Here is an 18262-nt window from a genome sequence, read left to right as displayed (position 1 = left end):
CCTCTGCGGGCACCCTAGCCCCGGGACCTGTGCCCTTAACCTCCACTGCATATTACAACCCCCATGACCATAACAGGCGCTGCAGCACAGTGGTTATGCATCTCTGGCATCAGACAAACCCTGCTATGCCGCTTACAAGCTGTGGGATTCTGGGCCAGTCGCTTATGCTCCTTGAGCCCATTTCCCCATTTGTACAATATGCACCCCAACACTCAACGAACACAACCCTTGGCTAACTAGGAGGATTAAGTCACGATTTCCAAACACCTGCGCGACTTTCTGGGAGGGGAAGGAGGAATTAAGGATTTGGGGAGTATTTGGGGAAAAGGGACGCGGAACCCGAACGCAGCGGCGGCCCTACAGACTTCTTGTGCGTTTTCTTCCTTCAACCGCGCAGCAACTCCCGGTCTGGCCCCATCCAGCCCCCCCCCTCCCATTTCCCCCCCGCCAGGCTGAAAAGAGGTCGTGGTCCCTTTAAGGCCCGTCCCTCCCTCTCCCAAAACTTCCCAGCGTCTGCTCTTTTCGATTCCGGACGGCCGGCCGGGCTCGCCGCCGAGCTGGTAGGGGCGAGGGGCGAGGGGCCCAGGAGGGGGGCGGGGGGCGGGGGGGAGGTGCCGCCTGCCGCCGGGACGCAAGGGGGTGGGGCGGCGGCCAGGAGCACGGGGACGCAACTGCCGCGGCCTCCCGGCCGCCGGCCGTGGACGCGCGCGCGGGCCGGCGAGCGGCTGGGAACGGCCGCGCGGAGGACGGTTCCGACGCGTCCGGTCCGCCCGCGCCGGCGCGAGGGGCGTCCGGGCTCGGCGCGGGGGCGGGGCGGCGCGGGGTGGGGCCCCCCTCGCTCCCCCTCCCCCCACCGCTTTCCTCTGACGTCCGACCTCGCGACCCCGCCCTTCGGTGGGGCCAGCCCCGCCCCCGCCCGGTCGCCGGGGTCACGTGCTGAAGGCGCGGCACCGCCCCTCCCCTCGGTTCTGCGGGCCTTTTTGGATCTCCTCCGTGTGTCTTAGGAGTTGGTTTAGATCCCCAAAAGCGCACCCCCAACTTTATCTCCCCAAACCGGCAGACCCCCCCAGGCCTGCCCCACGCTTCTCAGTGCCACTGACCCCATCGCAAACTTAGTTTCCACGAGGACACCTGTTTCGGGAGCCTTCCCTTTCACTTGGGCGAAGGGGTTCCGGAGAGTATTTGGTGGCACCCCCCCAACCCCCCCGCATTTCCCGTGACTATCATTTTCTTTATTTTTTAAAAAATATATTTTATTGATTTTTTTACAGAGAGGAAAGGAGAGGGATAGAGAGTTAGAAACAGATGAGAGAGAAACATCGACCAGCTGCCTCCTGCACACCCCCCACCGGGGATGTGCCCGCAACCAAGGTACATGCCCTTGAACCTGGGACCCTTCAGTCCCCAGGCCAACGCTCTATCTACTGAGCCAAACCGGTTAGGGCTCTATCATTTTCTAAGCCCCGCCCCGCTTTGGCCTAGCAGGCATCCCCCCCCGACATTAGAGGCCTTAGTGGGGGGGATCCTGTGTCAGCCGCCGGCCCCCGCGTCGTTGGGCTTAGACTCAGCTTTCCTGGTCCCGGAGGAAGGCAGGCTCGCCGGAGGCTTTGACTCGCACCCCATCATGACTCCCATTTGCAGGGCGCCGGTGCGGTGCCGGGGTGCCCTGGTGGGCGGACCAGCCCCACTAAGGCCGAGGCAGGGACCACCGCTGCCTCGCCCATCCACGACTTCCGTGCTAATGGAAGAGACAGTCACCGGACCATGCGGGCCTAGAGGGGTCATGGCAGTCCCGTGAGAACCACTGGCCGGAGGGACCACGGGTTAGCATGAGGGAGACACTCCCGAGTCCTGGACTGGTAGGGGCGAGGAAAGCTCTTCCGTTAACTGAGACCGCACGGACAAGGGGTCACTCCTTAGCTCTGCCAGGAAGGGGAGTGCTCCAGGTGGAAGGGGCTGCTCAGCAAAGACCCAGCGGTGCACGGCAGGTGCTTCCAACCGGAAAGGAGCCACTGGTTGAATGGCGTGGTGAAATGACACCAGCCAACTGGACAGGGTCCGAAAGGTTTTATACTGCCAGAAAGGGGCACAAATATTTGAGTTAAAAAAAATCCTCCCGGCATTTGTGAAGGTTTAAGGCGGAGAGGAATAGGAACAGTGGCGGGGACAGAACTGCACTGGCAGTTGCCCCTCGGCCGGGCCTGGCCTGCCGGCGTGGCACGCAGCCGTCACTCAATACTCTGGCTACTCCGGGCCTTCGCTCCTTTCGAGGTCGCCTCGTCTCCCCAGGCGCCCGAAAAGCGTATTCGCGCATGCGTTCGCATCTCCGATCGTTTCCTGGACGGTGCCTAAGAGCGCCTACCGGGTGGGCTCCCTCTTTTCACCCAATGGGAGACCACCAATGGTCCTACCGCCTAGTGAGGGAGACACAGAAGATGGGCATCTGCGGTAACCACTGGAGAGGCAAGAGGGAGGGACTTCCTTGTCTTTGCCGAGTGGCGCGGGAAGGTAGTCGTTGTGACTGGAAGACTAAGGGCTTCCGGTTTGATGGATTAGCAAAAGGCCAATGAAAGCGGGAAGGAGGTGGGGATTTTCAGGAGCGTGAGGAAGCGGCGCCAGAACTCTGACCTATCAAATTGGAGCAGCCGGTCAGTGAAAAGACTGGCAGAGAGCGCTCGCCTATAATGAGTGTCCCAAACAAATGAGGGCGGGCCCTCCTGTAGAACCGAGTAGGCTTTGTCCAATAGGGGCTCAAGGTATGCGGAGGCTTCCTCCCCCCGCAGCAGGAACAGTGGCTCCCCCTATCGGGTGGGGGCGGAGGGTGACGGGCGTGTCCCTCCCCCAATGAGAGGCGGGGGGAGGCGGGTTCTGCGCCGCCATGTCGCGGAGGCTGCTGCCCCGGGCGGAGAAGCGGCGTCGGCGGCTGGAGCAGAGGCAGCAGCCGGAGGAGCAGCGGAGGCGACCGGGAGCGATGGTGAAGATGGCGGCGGCGGGCGGCGGAGGCGGCGGAGGCCGCTATTACGGCGGCGGCAGTGAGGGCGGCCGGGCCCCGAAGCGGCTCAAGACTGACAACGCCGGCGACCAGCACGGAGGCGGTGGCGGCGGTGGTGGAGGAGCCGGGGCGGCGGGCGGCGGCGGCGGGGTGAGGCCAAGGCTCTAATCTCGGGTGTGGCTTGGGAGGAAGGGAAAATTTCCCACTTTGAGGGTATTTCTTGGGAAGGGGGGCTTCTGCGCACGCGCCCCTGCCCTCGCGCCGTTGACGGAGTGGGGGAGGAGCAGGCGTTGGGCAAACGGCGGGGTTTGCGCGAGGACAGGCGCTTGCGTGTGGGCGCTGCTTAGAGTGGGGAGCTCGCGCTGCGGTGGTGCAGTGCGCAGGCGCCGCGGGCTGGTGTGGGTTGGGGCGGGCACGCGGCCGGACGCCTTTTTCCTCGTTTTCTTCCCTGGCCCGATGCGCAGGCGCACTTCTCCCGCATGGGCCTCGTGGGCTGTTGGAGGTGGGGGGGCCACTGCGTGAGCGGGAACGGGTGGGCGGTGGCCTTGTCCGCTCCTGAGAGGAATTATGTCCGGTCACTATTTAATCTTTATAGCTCTTTGGTTTGTCTTGAAGCGGAAGTCGATTTGAGGACAATTCCCCTAGAACAGATTATGTCCCCTATTTTGTGGGCACTGAAAACCGGAAGAAAGGCCTTGTGAAAGGTCTTTTTAGCCGTTCTGGAGTTGAGCCAAGTTTTGGAGCCATCACGAGTTTGCTAATAATTTCCAGGGGTTAACTGGATGCGCAGAGGGGTTGATGAACCAAAATGTTCCCTGCAGTTGGGCATTTTGGAAAGGATTCAGCCTCTTTAGTCTCCTCCGAATAGACCACCAGTTGTTCCTCTGGCTAAGAGCCCATTCCCTCCTCCCTCCAAGTTCATCAAGTCCTCTCCTAGTCAGCCATTTGCAGGTTTTTTTCAGGACTCAGCTGCCATCTGTACTATGATTTATTAGCATTTTAATCTGTGCCAGTCCTTGTTCCACACATTTTAAAGGTATCTCAATTGAATTTCTAACACTTCTTTATGAGATAGGGGGTGATTTACTATTTTTGACTTGCATAGATGAGGTAAATTCATATAACCAGTGAGGGAAGGGACTGGGTTTAGAATTTAGGACTGTGGAATTCCAAACGGCTGAACCTGGTAACCTGCCTCCTGTTTGGTTCATTCCTGAAATAGAATCCAGTTCTGCCTGGTGGTTCTCAGGCAGGAGGCTAGGCCTAGAATCCACCAGAGGTGAAGAAAGTTACTTTCCTCCTGGTTCTCCATGGCTTCTGTCTGTGGAAGTTTCTCTTATTTCTCAAAGACATGGCTCTTTTTCTATAGTCTGGCGTAGGTCGTGTTTCCCAATGCAGATTTTGGTGGGAAAGGGATTAAAGCTAAATCTAGTCAAGACTGGCCTGGCTGCCACAGCTTCTGAGGCACATGCTCTTTTATCCTCACTGGACCTGGGGGTGAAGTGGGAACAGTGATGCTTGGCTGGACGATGGTTGCAGCTTGCTCTAGTGGGGACAGGGCAAAGAAGTTGGGCAGATGCAGAGATTGCCTGATCCAGACTGCAGCGGAGAATTAATTGTGTGAGCCTTTCCTGCCAGTGGTGTCCACTTTCCAAGCCACGCCTTTCCCCCATTTTTTTTTTCACCACTGGGAAGAGACAGGTTCTGGAAGGAATGTAAGATAAGCCATCTGCCTGGTCCTTCATTCTGCTTTCCTCAGAAGCTACAGCAAGAGGCTTTAGATAAGTGGCCAAGCACTGAGGGCCTTTGCTTTGTTGGCCCAGAATCCTTTTGGGGTGATTGGTTTAAATTGCTGTCCCTTGTTGTCTGACCTGTGTGTCTTTCCTGGGTGACACTCCGCTGTCTTATCTGACTGAATCCTCAACAGTGCAGAAGCTAGTGAGCCATTATCTTGTACGGCAGGAAATAAAGTCTTGCTTTTGCTTCTTTTCTCAGGAGAACTACGATGACCCACACAAAACCCCTGCCTCCCCAGTTGTCCACATCAGGGGCCTGATTGACGGTGTGGTGGAAGCTGACCTTGTGGAGGCCTTACAGGAGTTTGGACCCATCAGGTACTCCACTCAGAGGCCAGGGGTTGAGTATACAGAGAAGTCTTTGGTGTCCTGTGTATCCCAGGTTCCTGGTTGGAAGTGACTTGGCCAGTTTGGTCCAGGGTCCCTTGGCTAGGTCCTGGGGCTCCTCTGCTCTTGGGGTTGGCTCTTGTGCTTTGGGTCAGGTTATGGCAAGTTCGTGCCCTTTTTCTCTACTTTGTAGCTTCTAATTAGCATTTTCTTATTCAGCAAGTATTTATTACTGAGTATGTGGTCCATGCTCAGTAAATGTGGGAATAGAGCATTGAACAAAACTGTCCTGGACTCCTCTTAGTTGCCCACACAGTGATCAGCACTATGATGGGGAAGCTCAGGAGTCTGGGAGATGTTTGTCTGAGTCAGATGAGGAGGGGTCAGGAAGGAAAGCTTCCCAGAGGAGGTAATGCCAAAGCTACACCTCTTGTCTGTCCTGCCACTTATGACAAGAGGTGTTACAGTCAGGAAACCATGACAGGGTGCACAGGATTTGGAGGCCAGGGAGGAGTCAGTTCACAGGAATTTGAACGCCATTCTCTTGTTCTTGTCTCATCCTGAGAATTTGAAACCTGTGTTTTCTCTTGCCAGCTATGTGGTGGTAATGCCTAAAAAGAGACAAGCGTTGGTGGAGTTTGAAGATGTGTTGGGGGCTTGCAACGCTGTGAACTATGCCGCCGACAACCAAATCTACATTGCTGGTCACCCAGCCTTTGTAAATTACTCCACCAGCCAGAAGATCTCTCGCCCAGGAGACTCTGATGACTCCCGAAGTGTCAACAGTGTGCTTCTCTTTACCATTCTGAACCCCATCTATTCCATTACCACGGTGCGTGCCGGTGCACATTCATTCCTTGATGCTCCTCTGTGAGATCTCCCTTTTTCCTTTTCTCTCTGTCCCCAAGCCAGACTGACCTGCCAGTGCCCCTTCATTTTGCTCATCTTTGCTTTTACAGGATGTTCTTTACACTATTTGTAACCCTTGTGGCCCTGTCCAGAGAATTGTCATTTTCCGGAAGAATGGAGTCCAAGCCATGGTGGAATATCCTTTGCTAGGGAATAGGCGTTCCTTGGGTTGGGGGCTTAGAGCTGGGCAGGGTGCCGTACACATTTTTAACCAGTGTGTATCTACTGAATGCCTGCCATGTGTCAGATGTTTTCATAAAGCCTGCAGTCTGATGGGAGGGACTGTCAATAAATAATCAGATGTATAAAAGCGCAGAATGTAAAGCGCTATGAGATACAAGGGAATGTGGGAAGTTCTTTGAGGAGGTGGTATTTTATTTCCATGAAGAAGTAGGAGCTGGTATTCAAGGTGGTAGTACCAGCTTTATCAAAGATCCTCAGGTGGACCCTGGCCTGATGGCTCAGTGGGTTGGAGTGTTGCTGTTTCGATTCCCAGTCAGGCCACCTGCCTAGGTTGTGAGTTCCATCCCCAGTGGGGGCATGAATGGAAAGCAGCTAAACAATGCTCACATTGCTGTTCCTCTGCCCTCTGACCCTCCAATCTCCTCTCCCCCTAAAATTAAAACAACAACAATATACACACAAGGGGGAGGAGGGAGAAGGGGACCCTAATATAAGGTGACAGGAGATTTGACTGAGTGGTGGGCCCATGATGTAGTATACAGATCTTGTAATACAGAAACCCATACCTGCAATCTATGTTGACCAATGTCACCCCAATTGATGTTAAAACACATCCTTCAGTGAGGATTTAAAAAAAAAAAAAAGATCCTCAGGTGGTCAGAAGCTTAGTGTTGGAGAAAGCAAATGACCCGACAACTGAAGAGTAGCATACCTAGGGGAGGGGTTCTCTATGGGCATTAGAAGTTAGGGCTTTTTCAGTAGTGGTGAAGCTTGGGTCAGGTTGCAATAGGAAGCCACTGATGGACTTTCAGAGCAGGAACATTATCTGGTTGGTATTTTTCAGATTGTTCAGGCTTAGTCAAGCACAAGGGAGAGATTGTGCTTGGCCTGGAGTGGTGACAGGAGGTGGTTGTCACCTCTGGGCTGGTGGGGTGGGAGTGCAGATCGTGAAGAAACCCTTTGCCCGTGACTGTTCACTCAGGATAGCATGCCAGCCCGTCTCCATGCAAGTGGTTGTGGCAGTGAACAGATCCTAGAACACCCATGTAGCAGTCGGGGTGCTACCTTGTCTTTCTCCATCTCTGCGACAGTTTGAAGCCTCCCAAAGAGCTATGATGGAGCTTTCCTTAACTTAACTTACATTTGATTCTGTGCAGAGTGCCCAGCGGGCCAAGGCCTCACTCAATGGGGCTGATATATACTCTGGCTGTTGCACTCTGAAGATCGAATATGCGAAGGTAAGTCTGGGAAGCGACTGCTGCTTGTCAGCTTCCAGGTGAGCTGGGACTTGGCTGATATTAAGCTTTTTCTTGTCCCTACAGCCTACACGCTTGAATGTGTTCAAGAATGATCAAGATACTTGGGACTATACAAATCCCAACCTCAGTGGACAAGGTAATCCTGATGGCCGCTTTGTTCTAAACACACCCCTTTGCCTTCATTTGACGAGTGCACTTCATAGACCTGGGTTCAGGGTTATGTAATGCCATTGGGCTCCCTATGGACATGGGAGGGCTTTAGTTGGAGAGGGTGAATGAGGGCTCTCTGAGTTCTAGCTGCTACTTGGGGCCCTTTGATGGAGCTGAGGGTGCAGAATCAGGTAGAGGCTTGGATTGGGTGGGGAGCAGGGCCTCACGGCATGGCGATGGCTTTGGAAACCCGTAGCAGCTCCCAAGTGGATTCTGCTGCTTCCCTTCTAGAAGCTTATTTAGGGTCACTGACTTCGTTCTCATGGGTCAGGAATGGTCCTTGCTCTCCACTATTGAGGGTCTTCTTGGCGTGGAGGGGGAGGGGATGGCAGATTGGGGAGGTGATGAAGGCTCCTGGGCCCTTGCAGCAGAGCCTTTGAGCAAATTGACCTTGTAGAGGTGAGGCCCTGGATTGAAGCAGAGTGGGCATGCCTTACCTTACTTGTAGAGGGGACTCAACTTCTCTGCAGGGTGCCCAAATGGACATTCCCTTCCTAGAATCTGTCAAGAATGGTTTGCCTTGGATAGGAGGGAGAGATGGAGGATTGCCTTTGAAAAGCAGCAGCACCGCCTCAACAAGACCGTCCATCTCTGTGTCTGTCTTGGTCTGATACATTGGACTAGGCCATGGGCTGAGGAAGGAGGCTGGTTGCTGACATCTCACAGGCCCTGGGAGGCCAGGTGCCCCCATTACTAGCCAGGCCTGTCTTGCTCATCATTGAAGCTGGGAAGCAGTGGGTGGCGTGGGCTAGACTCTTCCCCAGGACCTCCACAATGGGTGCTGTGGGCCTGGCAGCTCCCTCCAGAGGTCAGAGACAAATTGGTGACCAAGTGAATGTACCAGAGCAGGCAATGGCATTACATGACTGCTAACAGAAACATGGCAACCAACCATTTCTTCTCCAAGGAACATAAGTAGAAGATGTGCAGACCAGCAGGGGCTAGTGGCAGGGGCTGGCTGTGCATTGGTTTTGATGCCTCTCCGTTTTGGCTGTCCCAAGGCTGGGGGTCAAAAACGAGAGCTGATGAGGTAACCTGGAGTGAGGGCGGTGCTTCGCCATCCCCTCGGGAACCATACTTCAGCGGCTCTGCCTCTGCACATTGCTCACCAACACACAGGGTAGAAACCACTAGCTCTTCCTGGAGAAAACAACATGCAGCCTCCACCACGTCCCCAGAAACAGCCGCAGACTTGAGCTCACTACATCAAGAACACCACACCGCGCTCCAAGGAACAGCTACAAGCACAGAGGCAGACAGAGACAGAGAGAAAGAGACGCAACATGGCAGCAGACACTGCTTTTTTATTAAACATTAAAAAAGGCCAAAATCCAAGCAAACTCGAACCCGAGAATGTACACAGAAGTAGGAAACACAGAGAACAGAGCTCTCAGCCAGCCAACGGCGCTCTTTTCGGAGAACGTTTCACAGACTGAAGTAGATTCCATGGGCCTCCAAGACAATAAGATCCTCTCTCCATTCCTCGCCATACGGGTTTTGTTTCGTTTTTTAAGTCCTTTGGTTTGGGGAGGGCCTTCTTTTTTTGTTTCGATTTTTTTTTTTTTTCTGCAGTCAACAGCTGCCAACATAATCTGCACCAACTGGAGATCAGAAACCAAAAAAAAATTTAACCACAACAACAAAAAAAATAAAGCAAAACAGACCTAAAAACAGACAGCCAAACAGCTCAGAGGTACACAGTTACCTGCTGGCGGGTAATCGGGCGTGCTCCCAAGGCCAAAAGTTCGGGCATAGTGGGGCCACTGGCACACTTCATAACCAGGAGACACGCACATGGAGCGCTACACAGCCAGAAGCACCGCACTGCAGCACACAATGTGAGGAGATGACAACACGGAGGGACACTACCCACTGCATACACCTTTATTTTCCACTTTCTGATATCTTCTGAGGACAGAACATCTGTGAGCCACTTTTGATTTAATCAAAACATTGACTGTTAAAACAATTCTTTAAAAAAGTTGTAGCGGTTGTATACTGTAACTTGTATTTATGACTGTAAAACCATGTGATGCAGGGTCGCAGTGTATGTTTGATGGGACGCCATCTTTCAGAACTGTGCTAACTCACTGTTGAAGCGTCCAATGGTAAGAGAAAATACAGATTTGTTTTTTGTGACAAATGGACATTGTACTCTGTACTTCTGCTGTAAGTAGTTCTATTCCATCTTTGTAATAACTGATTGTTGAAAACAAAATGAAGGCCGGGTGGCAGGAAAGGGCAGTGGTCTTGAGCCCTGGGTTTTGGAGTCAGCCAATCTGGGTTCAAATCCCGGCTCAGCCACTAACTTGCTTTGTGACCTTGGGACAAAATGTCTTAACTGCTCAGTTCAAAGTTAATCCTTATCTGTAAAATGGGATTAAAATAGAACCTACCTCATAGGGTTGTTGTGAGGAATTTAAGAAGCTGTGATGTTTGTAAAGTGCTTAGCACAGTGTCTGCCACTCAAGCACTAAATTAATGGTAGCAATTAATGAACTACATCTGGGGTCAGGGATGGATCTGCGCCATTGTCTGGGTCTGAGAATGTTGATGCCTTGTACACGATTGCTCATATGAACTGATTCTGACTTGCTGCTTGTCCTTTCCTCCAGTCCCTCCTCTGGTTGTATGTGACTAGGTGGGAGGGTGACTGGGACCGGCATTGAGAAAGAAGGGGCCTAGAGAGTGGGGTCTAGAGCTTAGAATCATGGGGTATTGGGGTTGGTATCTTCTTTCTGCCCTTCCTGGGTTATTTTCCTGCTCTTAACCTCTCCCTTCATTGGGAGATACTTTAGAAAGCTCTTCTTGGCCCCTTGACCTATTAGCTTCCATAGTAGCTGCAAGAGAACCCAAGAACTGGTCCTTTTCCCACCAGGACCAGAGCAGATGCCAGAGCGCCCAGAACCTGGCCTCATCCTTCCAAGAGAAAGGAAAGCCTAGTTGGTATGGGCTAAGGAGGCAAAGTGGGTTCCAGCCTTGGGCTTCATGCCCACCCTCCAGCAGGACAAAGGAGGGAGGCTCCAGCAGCCCTTGTGAGATACGGAGGGTTTGCAGCCAAGCTTGTAGGAGCTAAGGGACTTGGAGCCTAGCCTTTAGTGAGAAGGGAAGGAGCCACCCCTCTTACCGAACTAGGCTCTAACTGACTTCTCTGTCCACAGGTGACCCTGGCAGCAACCCTAACAAACGCCAGAGGCAGCCCCCTCTCCTGGGAGATCACCCCGCAGAATATGGTGAGGGCAGGGGGTTCCCCTCCGTGGACTCCCGTGGCTCATGTGCCCCTGCCCGACGCCCGCCACGCAAATTCTCACCCGCCCTCCCTCTCTTTCCTTCCCACCCCCCAGGAGGGCCCCACGGTGGGTACCACAGCCATTACCATGATGAGGGCTACGGTCCCCCCCCACCTCACTACGAAGGGAGAAGGATGGGCCCACCAGTGGGGGGTCACCGCCGGGGCCCAAGTCGCTACGGTCCCCAATATGGGCACCCCCCACCCCCTCCCCCACCACCCGAGTACGGCCCTCACGCCGAAAGCCCTGTGCTCATGGTCTATGGCTTGGATCAGTCTAAGATGAACTGTGACCGAGTCTTCAATGTCTTCTGCTTGTACGGCAATGTGGAGAAGGTGAGTTTCTGCAAAGCCCACTGGTTTCCTTGTAGACCTGGCAGGTCCCAGGGAGGCCCTGAACCTCATGGTTTGCCCAGTCAGTGAAGAGGGAGAAAGAGCCAGAGCTTGCTTGGGTAAGAGCAAGTTGACTCAGAGAGGATAACTTGCTTAATTGGGTGACCTGCTACAACAGGGTTTGTTCAGTCCTCACTGTGTGTGGGTATTTTGTCCGTTTTTGAAATTTCAGTGTTAAGACTGGGACTAACACATAAAAGTGCTAATACTTAACATTACTTGAGTATTCATTACAATATGTGAAGTTTATCCATTGTGGTTATTTTTTTAACTTTTTAAAATTTACTGGTTTTAGAGAGAGAGCGAGGGAAACATCGATTTGTTGTTCCACTTATTTATGCATTCATTGGTTGATTCTTATATGTGCCCTGACTGGAGATCAAACCTGCGATCTGAGTGTGTTGGGATGATGCTCTAACCAGCCGAGCTGCCCGGCCAGGGCTACCCATTGTATGAGGGTTTTCTCCGGATAATCTGCCAACACTGGGTTTTCTGCCGGGGGATAGTTAACTGAGACTGATAGGTGACTGTCCCGGATCAGATTGTTTATTGCTTCTGTCAAATCCATCTGAAGCTTTTTAGTTTGTAGCCTCTCTTGGCCCATTAAAAACAGTAGTAGTTCGTAAGTGTTAAATTTTTCCTATATGAGGCACTTTTAAAAGTGCTTTACGTGTTGTAATTTGTTTAACTTCACAAGCATCTTTAATGAGGTAAGGGGGGGAATGAAGAGGAGGAACGTGAATAACGTGCCTAGGTTAACAGACCTTTATGTGGAAGCAGGACTTGAGTTAGAGAACCTGGCTTCAGAGTTGACACTACTGTTTTTCAGTGTGTTTTTACTGTAACACTCATAAAGAAATACTTTACATCAGGACCCAGTATCTAGATAAATGTGTCTATTTATTAACAAACATTTATGAGAATAGCTGCTTTGGTTTTTTACTATGCCTCCTGTTTTCTGTTGTGTTTCATTAAGTGATCTACTTACGGGCCATGCCCTACACTGTCTAGGCTCTGCTGCCTGCCTTAGGCTGAGCACTTGCCGTGGGCCACGCATGCTTTTCTGTTTCTCTTGATTCCCATGTGTAAGTCAGGATGTGGAAGCACGAGTTACTTCTAACTAACTTGGAAGGGGCAGGAGAGAGGCCGCTGGCTGCTGGGCAGTGATGATGACCATGGCTGCTCTTTCTAAGGTGAAATTCATGAAAAGCAAGCCGGGGGCCGCCATGGTGGAGATGGCTGATGGCTATGCTGTGGACCGGGCCATTACTCACCTCAACAACAACTTCATGTTTGGACAGAAGCTGAAAGTCTGGTAGGTGCCCGAATTCCTTGGGATAGGATGCTTTGGCAAGGGCCTGGGGAGGAAGGGGAAGGAAAATGGGCACCCACTGCACAGGGCCCAGCAGTGGAGCACAGTGAGACAAAGGTGCTTAATCAGGCAGGAGTGAGGTGGGGCGGGGGTGTTTCCAGATGCTTCTCTGAAGCAGTGGGGAAAAGTGGGCTTCGCCTCAGCTGTGTCTCAGTGCTCCCTAAGTACACAGCACTTGCTCAGACAGGAACAAGGCCACAGTGGAGGACTTGGGGGACATTAGGTTTGACAAAGAGCTCCCCTTTCCCCCTAGTGTCTCTAAGCAACCTGCCATCATGCCTGGTCAGTCATATGGGCTGGAAGACGGGTCCTCCAGTTACAAAGACTTCAGTGAATCAAGGAACAATCGGTTCTCCACTCCGGAGCAGGCAGCCAAGAACCGCATCCAGCACCCTAGCAATGTGCTGCACTTCTTCAATGCCCCTCTGGAGGTGACGGAGGAGAACTTCTTTGAGGTGGGTGCCATGCAGTTGGTCCCACACCACAGCCATCCGAGTGAGCCATTCATTTTAGTCTTTCAACAAAGACCTATTGTTTTCCTACTTGGCCAGGATGAGGGTTGGGTGCTGGGGACAGCACCAAACATTTAGCAACAGAGAAGTTTGCCAGGCTCTTAACATTTTTGGCAAGCTAGGATGGCTATACCTTTGCTGGGAAAGTATCTCTCTGTGTGTGGGAGTGGTGATCAGAGTCCAATCTCAAAACATCCCCTTTGTCAGGCAGGCCCCCAGGTGCCTAGATAACATCTGAAGGGAGGGGGCCTGTTAAGGGCGAGGTCAGAGGGGGAACTAGGGCAGGTAGTCTGACTGGCAGATTTGGACTTTGGTCCTTGTATTCAGTTCATCAAATATTTACCTAGTGCCAACTCCCTCAAAAAGCAGCTGAAGATGAGAATTGGGGGGGCGGGGGGAGTCATAGAACACCATAGAGTGTGTGATGAAAGCTTAGACACTCATCTCCAGAAAAATTTCAAGCACTGGGTCATGCAGGGCAGGGTCTGCTTAATTCTGCCATGTGGCATTCCTTGTGTTTCTGCATCTATTTTCTGTTTTCTTGTATATTTTTATTGATTTCAGAGAGGAAGGGAGGAGAGAGAGATCAATGATGAGAGAATCACTTGTCGGCTGCCTCCTACTGGGGATCGAGCCCACAACCTGGGCATGTGCCCTTGATCGGAAACAAACCTGGGACCCTTCAGTCCACAGGCTGACACTCTTATCCACTGAGCCAAACCAGCTAGGGCCTCTGCATCTATTCTTTGTCTTGCAGATTTGTGATGAGCTGGGAGTGAAGCGGCCATCTTCTGTGAAAGTATTCTCAGGCAAAAGTGAGTCAACTGCCTTGTCTTCTCCCTCATTCCTTGGTTGTAGGTGAGCCGCTCCCTGGTTTGTGCTTGGGTCAGCCTAAAGCCTTTGTTTCTGATCAGGTGAACGCAGCTCCTCTGGGCTGCTGGAATGGGAATCCAAGAGTGATGCCCTGGAGACTTTGGGCTTCCTGAACCATTACCAGATGAAAAACCCAAGTGAGTATCTGAATCCTGCAGTCCATCCTCCTCATGACCTAATGGGTTGGCTGGCTTCAGGTCAGAGCTGCCCTTCCTGCGATCATGATAGAGCCCCAGAAATGTTCACATTGTCACTGGCCCAGATGAGTGGGACCTGATCTCCAGGAGAGCAGCCTGGTGTTCCCTGTGGGAGAGCCAGCCTGGCTGCTTGTTCACCCACTCTGCCAGCTGAGAGTTGCTCGGGCTTGTTCTTTAGGTAGCTGGCATTCTCTGCGTCAGAAACTATCAGTAATGCCCAGCATGTCAGTCACAGAGGCTGGCTAAGCTAGTATCCAGGAAAGGGGCTATGTTAGCCAGCAGGTAAAATTTGCCCACCCTGTTCCTGGGGGCAGACCTATTGCTTTGAGCAGCAACAGAGCTAGGAATGGAATTCTCCACGGTAGTGAAGGAAGGGAAGGAGAAATGCCTTGTGTTTTTGGCTTGTTTTTAAGCTTCCCATTGGGCAGTGCCCATTAGGCCCCACAACTGAACTACAGAAAAAGGTGTTTAAATGAGGAGAATGGTGGGGTGGGGGAAGGGTTGAGGAGGGGCACCTCCAGAGATGGGCTCAGCCAAACCTCTCTTCTTCTTTGCAGATGGTCCGTACCCTTACACCCTGAAATTGTGTTTCTCCACCGCTCAGCACGCCTCGTAATTAGGTGCCGAGGAAGAGTCCTATCTGAGCAGGAAATAATTTCTTTCCTTTGTGGTTTTTTTTTTTTTTTTTTTTTTTTTGGCAAAAGTTCCTATATTCCTTTTTTCTCTTTTTTTAAAATGCTAGGTTAGAGGCTTAACCATAATGGAAACGATGGAAGGGGAGGGGAAGGGAATTGATATCTCCCAAGATTAACCTTCACTTTTAAGAAATTATTGTACATGTGATTTTTTTCCCCCGTTCATACATTCGTGCTGCCTATGTACTCTTGGCACATTTCAATAAAATTGTTTGGAAAATTAACAGCGCTTTCTGGGACTCTGGATTGTGTCTGCTTCCCTCCCACTTGGTCTGAAGAGGGGCAGGCAGGCCAGGACACAGCTGCAAGCTGTGGAGAGCTGCAGGCCCAGCCCTGCGAGGAGCAGGGTGAGCCAGGGCTGTAGACAGTAAAAATGCTGGCAATTAAGGAGTCTTGAGAAAAGGCTGGGAGACCTGGTGGCACACAATTCCTGGATCCTGCCTAAGCAAGCTCATTCTAGTTAGGACAATCACTTAAAAAGTACAGTATTTTTCCGTGTATAAGACACTTTTTTTTTTCTTTCTAAAATCATTAGACTGAAAATTGAGGGGCGTCTTATACACAGAGGCCAAGGAGGGCAGGAGGGAGCCGTGTGGGTGCGTAGCTGCCCATACCTTGTCAAACACTTCCTCCAGTCACAGCCTTACTGTTACTGGTCAGCTGGTGCCATAATTGGAGGTGGAGAGTGTGTAGATGCAACAGGGACCAGAGCATTCTGAGCCCATAAAGATGTCAAAAAATAAAAAGATAGCCCTAACCAGTTTGGGTCAGTGGATAGAGCGTCGGCCTGTACTAAAGGGTCCCAGGTTCGATTCCGGTCAAGGGTATGTACCTTGGTTTCGGGCACATCCCCAGTGCGGGGTGTGCAGGAGGCAGCTGATCAATGTTTCTCTCATCGATGCTTCTAACTCTCCCTCCCTCCCTCTCTGTAAAAAATCAATAAAATATATTTTTAAAAATAGATAAATGCAGTTAAGCGATTGTCTTACTCTGCAAAATTCAAACGGAATGTAATTAGCTATGCAAAAGAGCATGGAAATAGAGCTGCAGAGAGACAATTTGGACCTCCTCTCACTGAGTGTATGATCAGTCAGTGGAGAATACAGGAATTACAACTCCTTAAGATGCCAAAAAAAGAAGGCCTTAAGAGGAAAACCAGCAAAATGTTTAAAATACTGATTTTTTAATTTTGGGTTGGAAAAGGGGGGGTGTCATACATGGGGTGTCTTATACATGAAAAAATATGGTATATGGTGTTGCTGGGGAAGTGGGGAGGACTTAAAGGGAAATTGTGTGACTAAACACCTGCCTTTTTTTGTTAATCCTCACCTGAGGATATTTTTTTCATTTGTGTTTTGAGAGAGAGAGACATTGATGGGTTGCCTCCTACATGTCCCCCAACCAGAGCCTGGGATCAAACCTGCAACCCTTCTGTGCGTGAGCTGACACACCGGCCAGGGTAACACCTGCCTTTTTATAAAGTTGGAAAATAAACATCTGGAAGATGAAAGGGAAAGTCTTCTCCTTAGTCTCTTTATCAATTTTTGGTGATATTTTTTCTCCGTGTCACATTGGGCAATGACCCCTGCAGTTGAACTGCAGAATAAGAGGTATGCAAAACAAGGAACTGGGTGGGAGGAGCATGTTCTAGAGTTCCATCTGGACATGTTTGTTTTTTAATGTTTTTATTGATTTTCAGAGAGAGGGAGGGAGAGATTGAAACATGGATGAGAATCATCAATTGGCTGCCTCCTGCACACCCCCTACTGGGGATCGAGCCTGCAACCCAGGCATGTGCCCTGACTGGGACTCGGACCATGACCTGGTTCATAGGTCAACACTCAACCACTAAGCCACACTGGCTGGGCAACATTTGTTTTTGTTTTTTTTAATTAAATCTTATTGTTGAAAGTATTAACATGTCCCCCTTTTTCCCTCACTGAGGATATTTTTTTCCATTGATTTTTAGAGTTGTAGGGAGGGGGATGGAGAGAGAGAAACATCAATGTGAAAGAGACATTGATTGATTGCCTCCACCATCTGCCCCAACCTGGGCGAGGATGGAACCTGCAACCCAGGTGTGTGCTCTTGACCAGGAATTAAACCCATGACCCTTCCATGTGTGTGTCGACACTAACCACTGGCCAGGACCATTGGTTTTTTTTTTACTCTTAGTAAGGAACTTTAACTTTTTTTTATTGGTACTATCACAGATGTCCCCATTCCTCCTCTACCCCCATTTTGACCACCTCCACCCAGTCCCTGCCCTCCCTTTCCTCTGGCAATCACTACTTGTTTTTAATAAAATTATTTGTGCTTTACAGTGTTGTGTATCATAATCACATACAAAGCAACCTATTTTTACCTCTGCTGTGGTATCGTGTGTTGTATTAGAATTTACCTGGTCCCAAAGATAATTTTTTGTTACTGCAAACTGGATATGCTGAATATCTTGATATAATTATCTTAGCCAACTTCCTTGGTATTGTAGAAGTACATTGCTAGCAGTGGAATTGCTAGATTAAAGGATCTATATATACAATTGCAATGTGATAGGTACTCCCCAGTTGTAAATGGGAACTTGTGTATGTGGGGGTAAGGGGTAGCAACCTGGAAGGAGCCTGCTTTAAGGCTCATGATGTAAGAGGCAACCTGTAGAGGAGCAAGTAAAAAATACAGCACTTTGTTCATGCATGTGCTCTTTAAAAAAAAAAAAAATTATTGATTTTATTTATTTATTTTTATAGAGAGGAAGGGAGAGGGATAGAGAGAGAGAAACATCGATCAGCTGCCTCCTGCACACCTCCAAGTGGGAATGTGCCTGAAATCAAGGTACATGCCCTTGACCAGAATCAAACCTGGGACCTTTCAGTCCATAGGCGGACGCTCTATCCACTGAGGCAAATCGGCCAGGGCCATGCATGTGCTCTTGAAAAAGACCCCACTTTCAAATTTTACTGTGAAGTTTTGAAACTCAGATTTACATTACTGAAGACATGACATTTGTCAGATGAAACTGCTTCATATGGGACAGTTTTGAAATAGAATAAGGAGAAACTAGTCCACCTTGCTGCCACAAACTTCAAAATCTGCTATGACTTATTTTTTGTTTAAAAATATAATTTTATTGATTTTAGAGAGAGGAAGGAAGAGGATAGAAACATTGATGGCCCTAGCCATTTTGGCTCAGTGGGTAGAGTGTTGGTCCAAGGTCAAGGGCACATACCTTGGTGTAGGCTCAATCCCAGCCTTGGT

General features: G+C 50.7%; 1 protein-coding gene across 3 annotated transcripts; it reads left to right on the top strand.

Moving 5' to 3' along the window:
- Positions 1-510: 510 nt before the first annotated feature.
- On the top strand, positions 511-15017 carry HNRNPL (heterogeneous nuclear ribonucleoprotein L). Of its 3 annotated transcripts, XM_054710188.1 has the most exons (13): positions 2867-3142; positions 4988-5106; positions 5710-5947; positions 6075-6162; positions 7351-7445; positions 7530-7602; positions 10838-10909; positions 11021-11301; positions 12552-12673; positions 12984-13185; positions 14000-14057; positions 14157-14252; positions 14870-15017. In XM_054710188.1, the coding sequence occupies exons 1-13, from the start codon at positions 2879-2881 to the stop codon at positions 14926-14928; spliced, it is 1767 nt and encodes a 588-aa protein (XP_054566163.1). In that variant the 5' UTR covers positions 2867-2878; the 3' UTR covers positions 14929-15017. The 3 variants fall into 3 exon arrangements, with proteins under 3 accessions (XP_054566164.1, XP_054566163.1, XP_054566162.1); XM_054710189.1 differs by lacking the exon at positions 2867-3142 and adding an exon at positions 511-560 and having other exon boundaries at positions 10838-11301; XM_054710187.1 differs by having other exon boundaries at positions 10838-11301.
- Positions 15018-18262: the final 3245 nt, after the last annotated feature.

This window comes from Eptesicus fuscus, chromosome 21 (genome assembly GCF_027574615.1).
Source record: "Eptesicus fuscus isolate TK198812 chromosome 21, DD_ASM_mEF_20220401, whole genome shotgun sequence".
NCBI classification, from domain to species: Eukaryota; Metazoa; Chordata; class Mammalia; order Chiroptera; family Vespertilionidae; genus Eptesicus; species Eptesicus fuscus.
This window is presented reverse-complemented; position numbering and strand designations above follow the sequence as displayed.

Bases quoted from the DNA above. Each gene is read 5' to 3' on its own strand.
- HNRNPL (XM_054710187.1), top strand. From the start codon at position 2,879: ATGTCGCGGAGGCTGCTGCCCCGGGCGGAGAAGCGGCGTCGGCGGCTG. The intron at 13,186-13,999 runs GTGGGTGCCATG...TTTGTCTTGCAG, and splicing joins CGGAGGAGAACTTCTTTGAG to ATTTGTGATGAGCTGGGAGT. The intron at 14,058-14,156 runs GTGAGTCAACTG...GTTTCTGATCAG, and splicing joins GAAAGTATTCTCAGGCAAAA to GTGAACGCAGCTCCTCTGGG.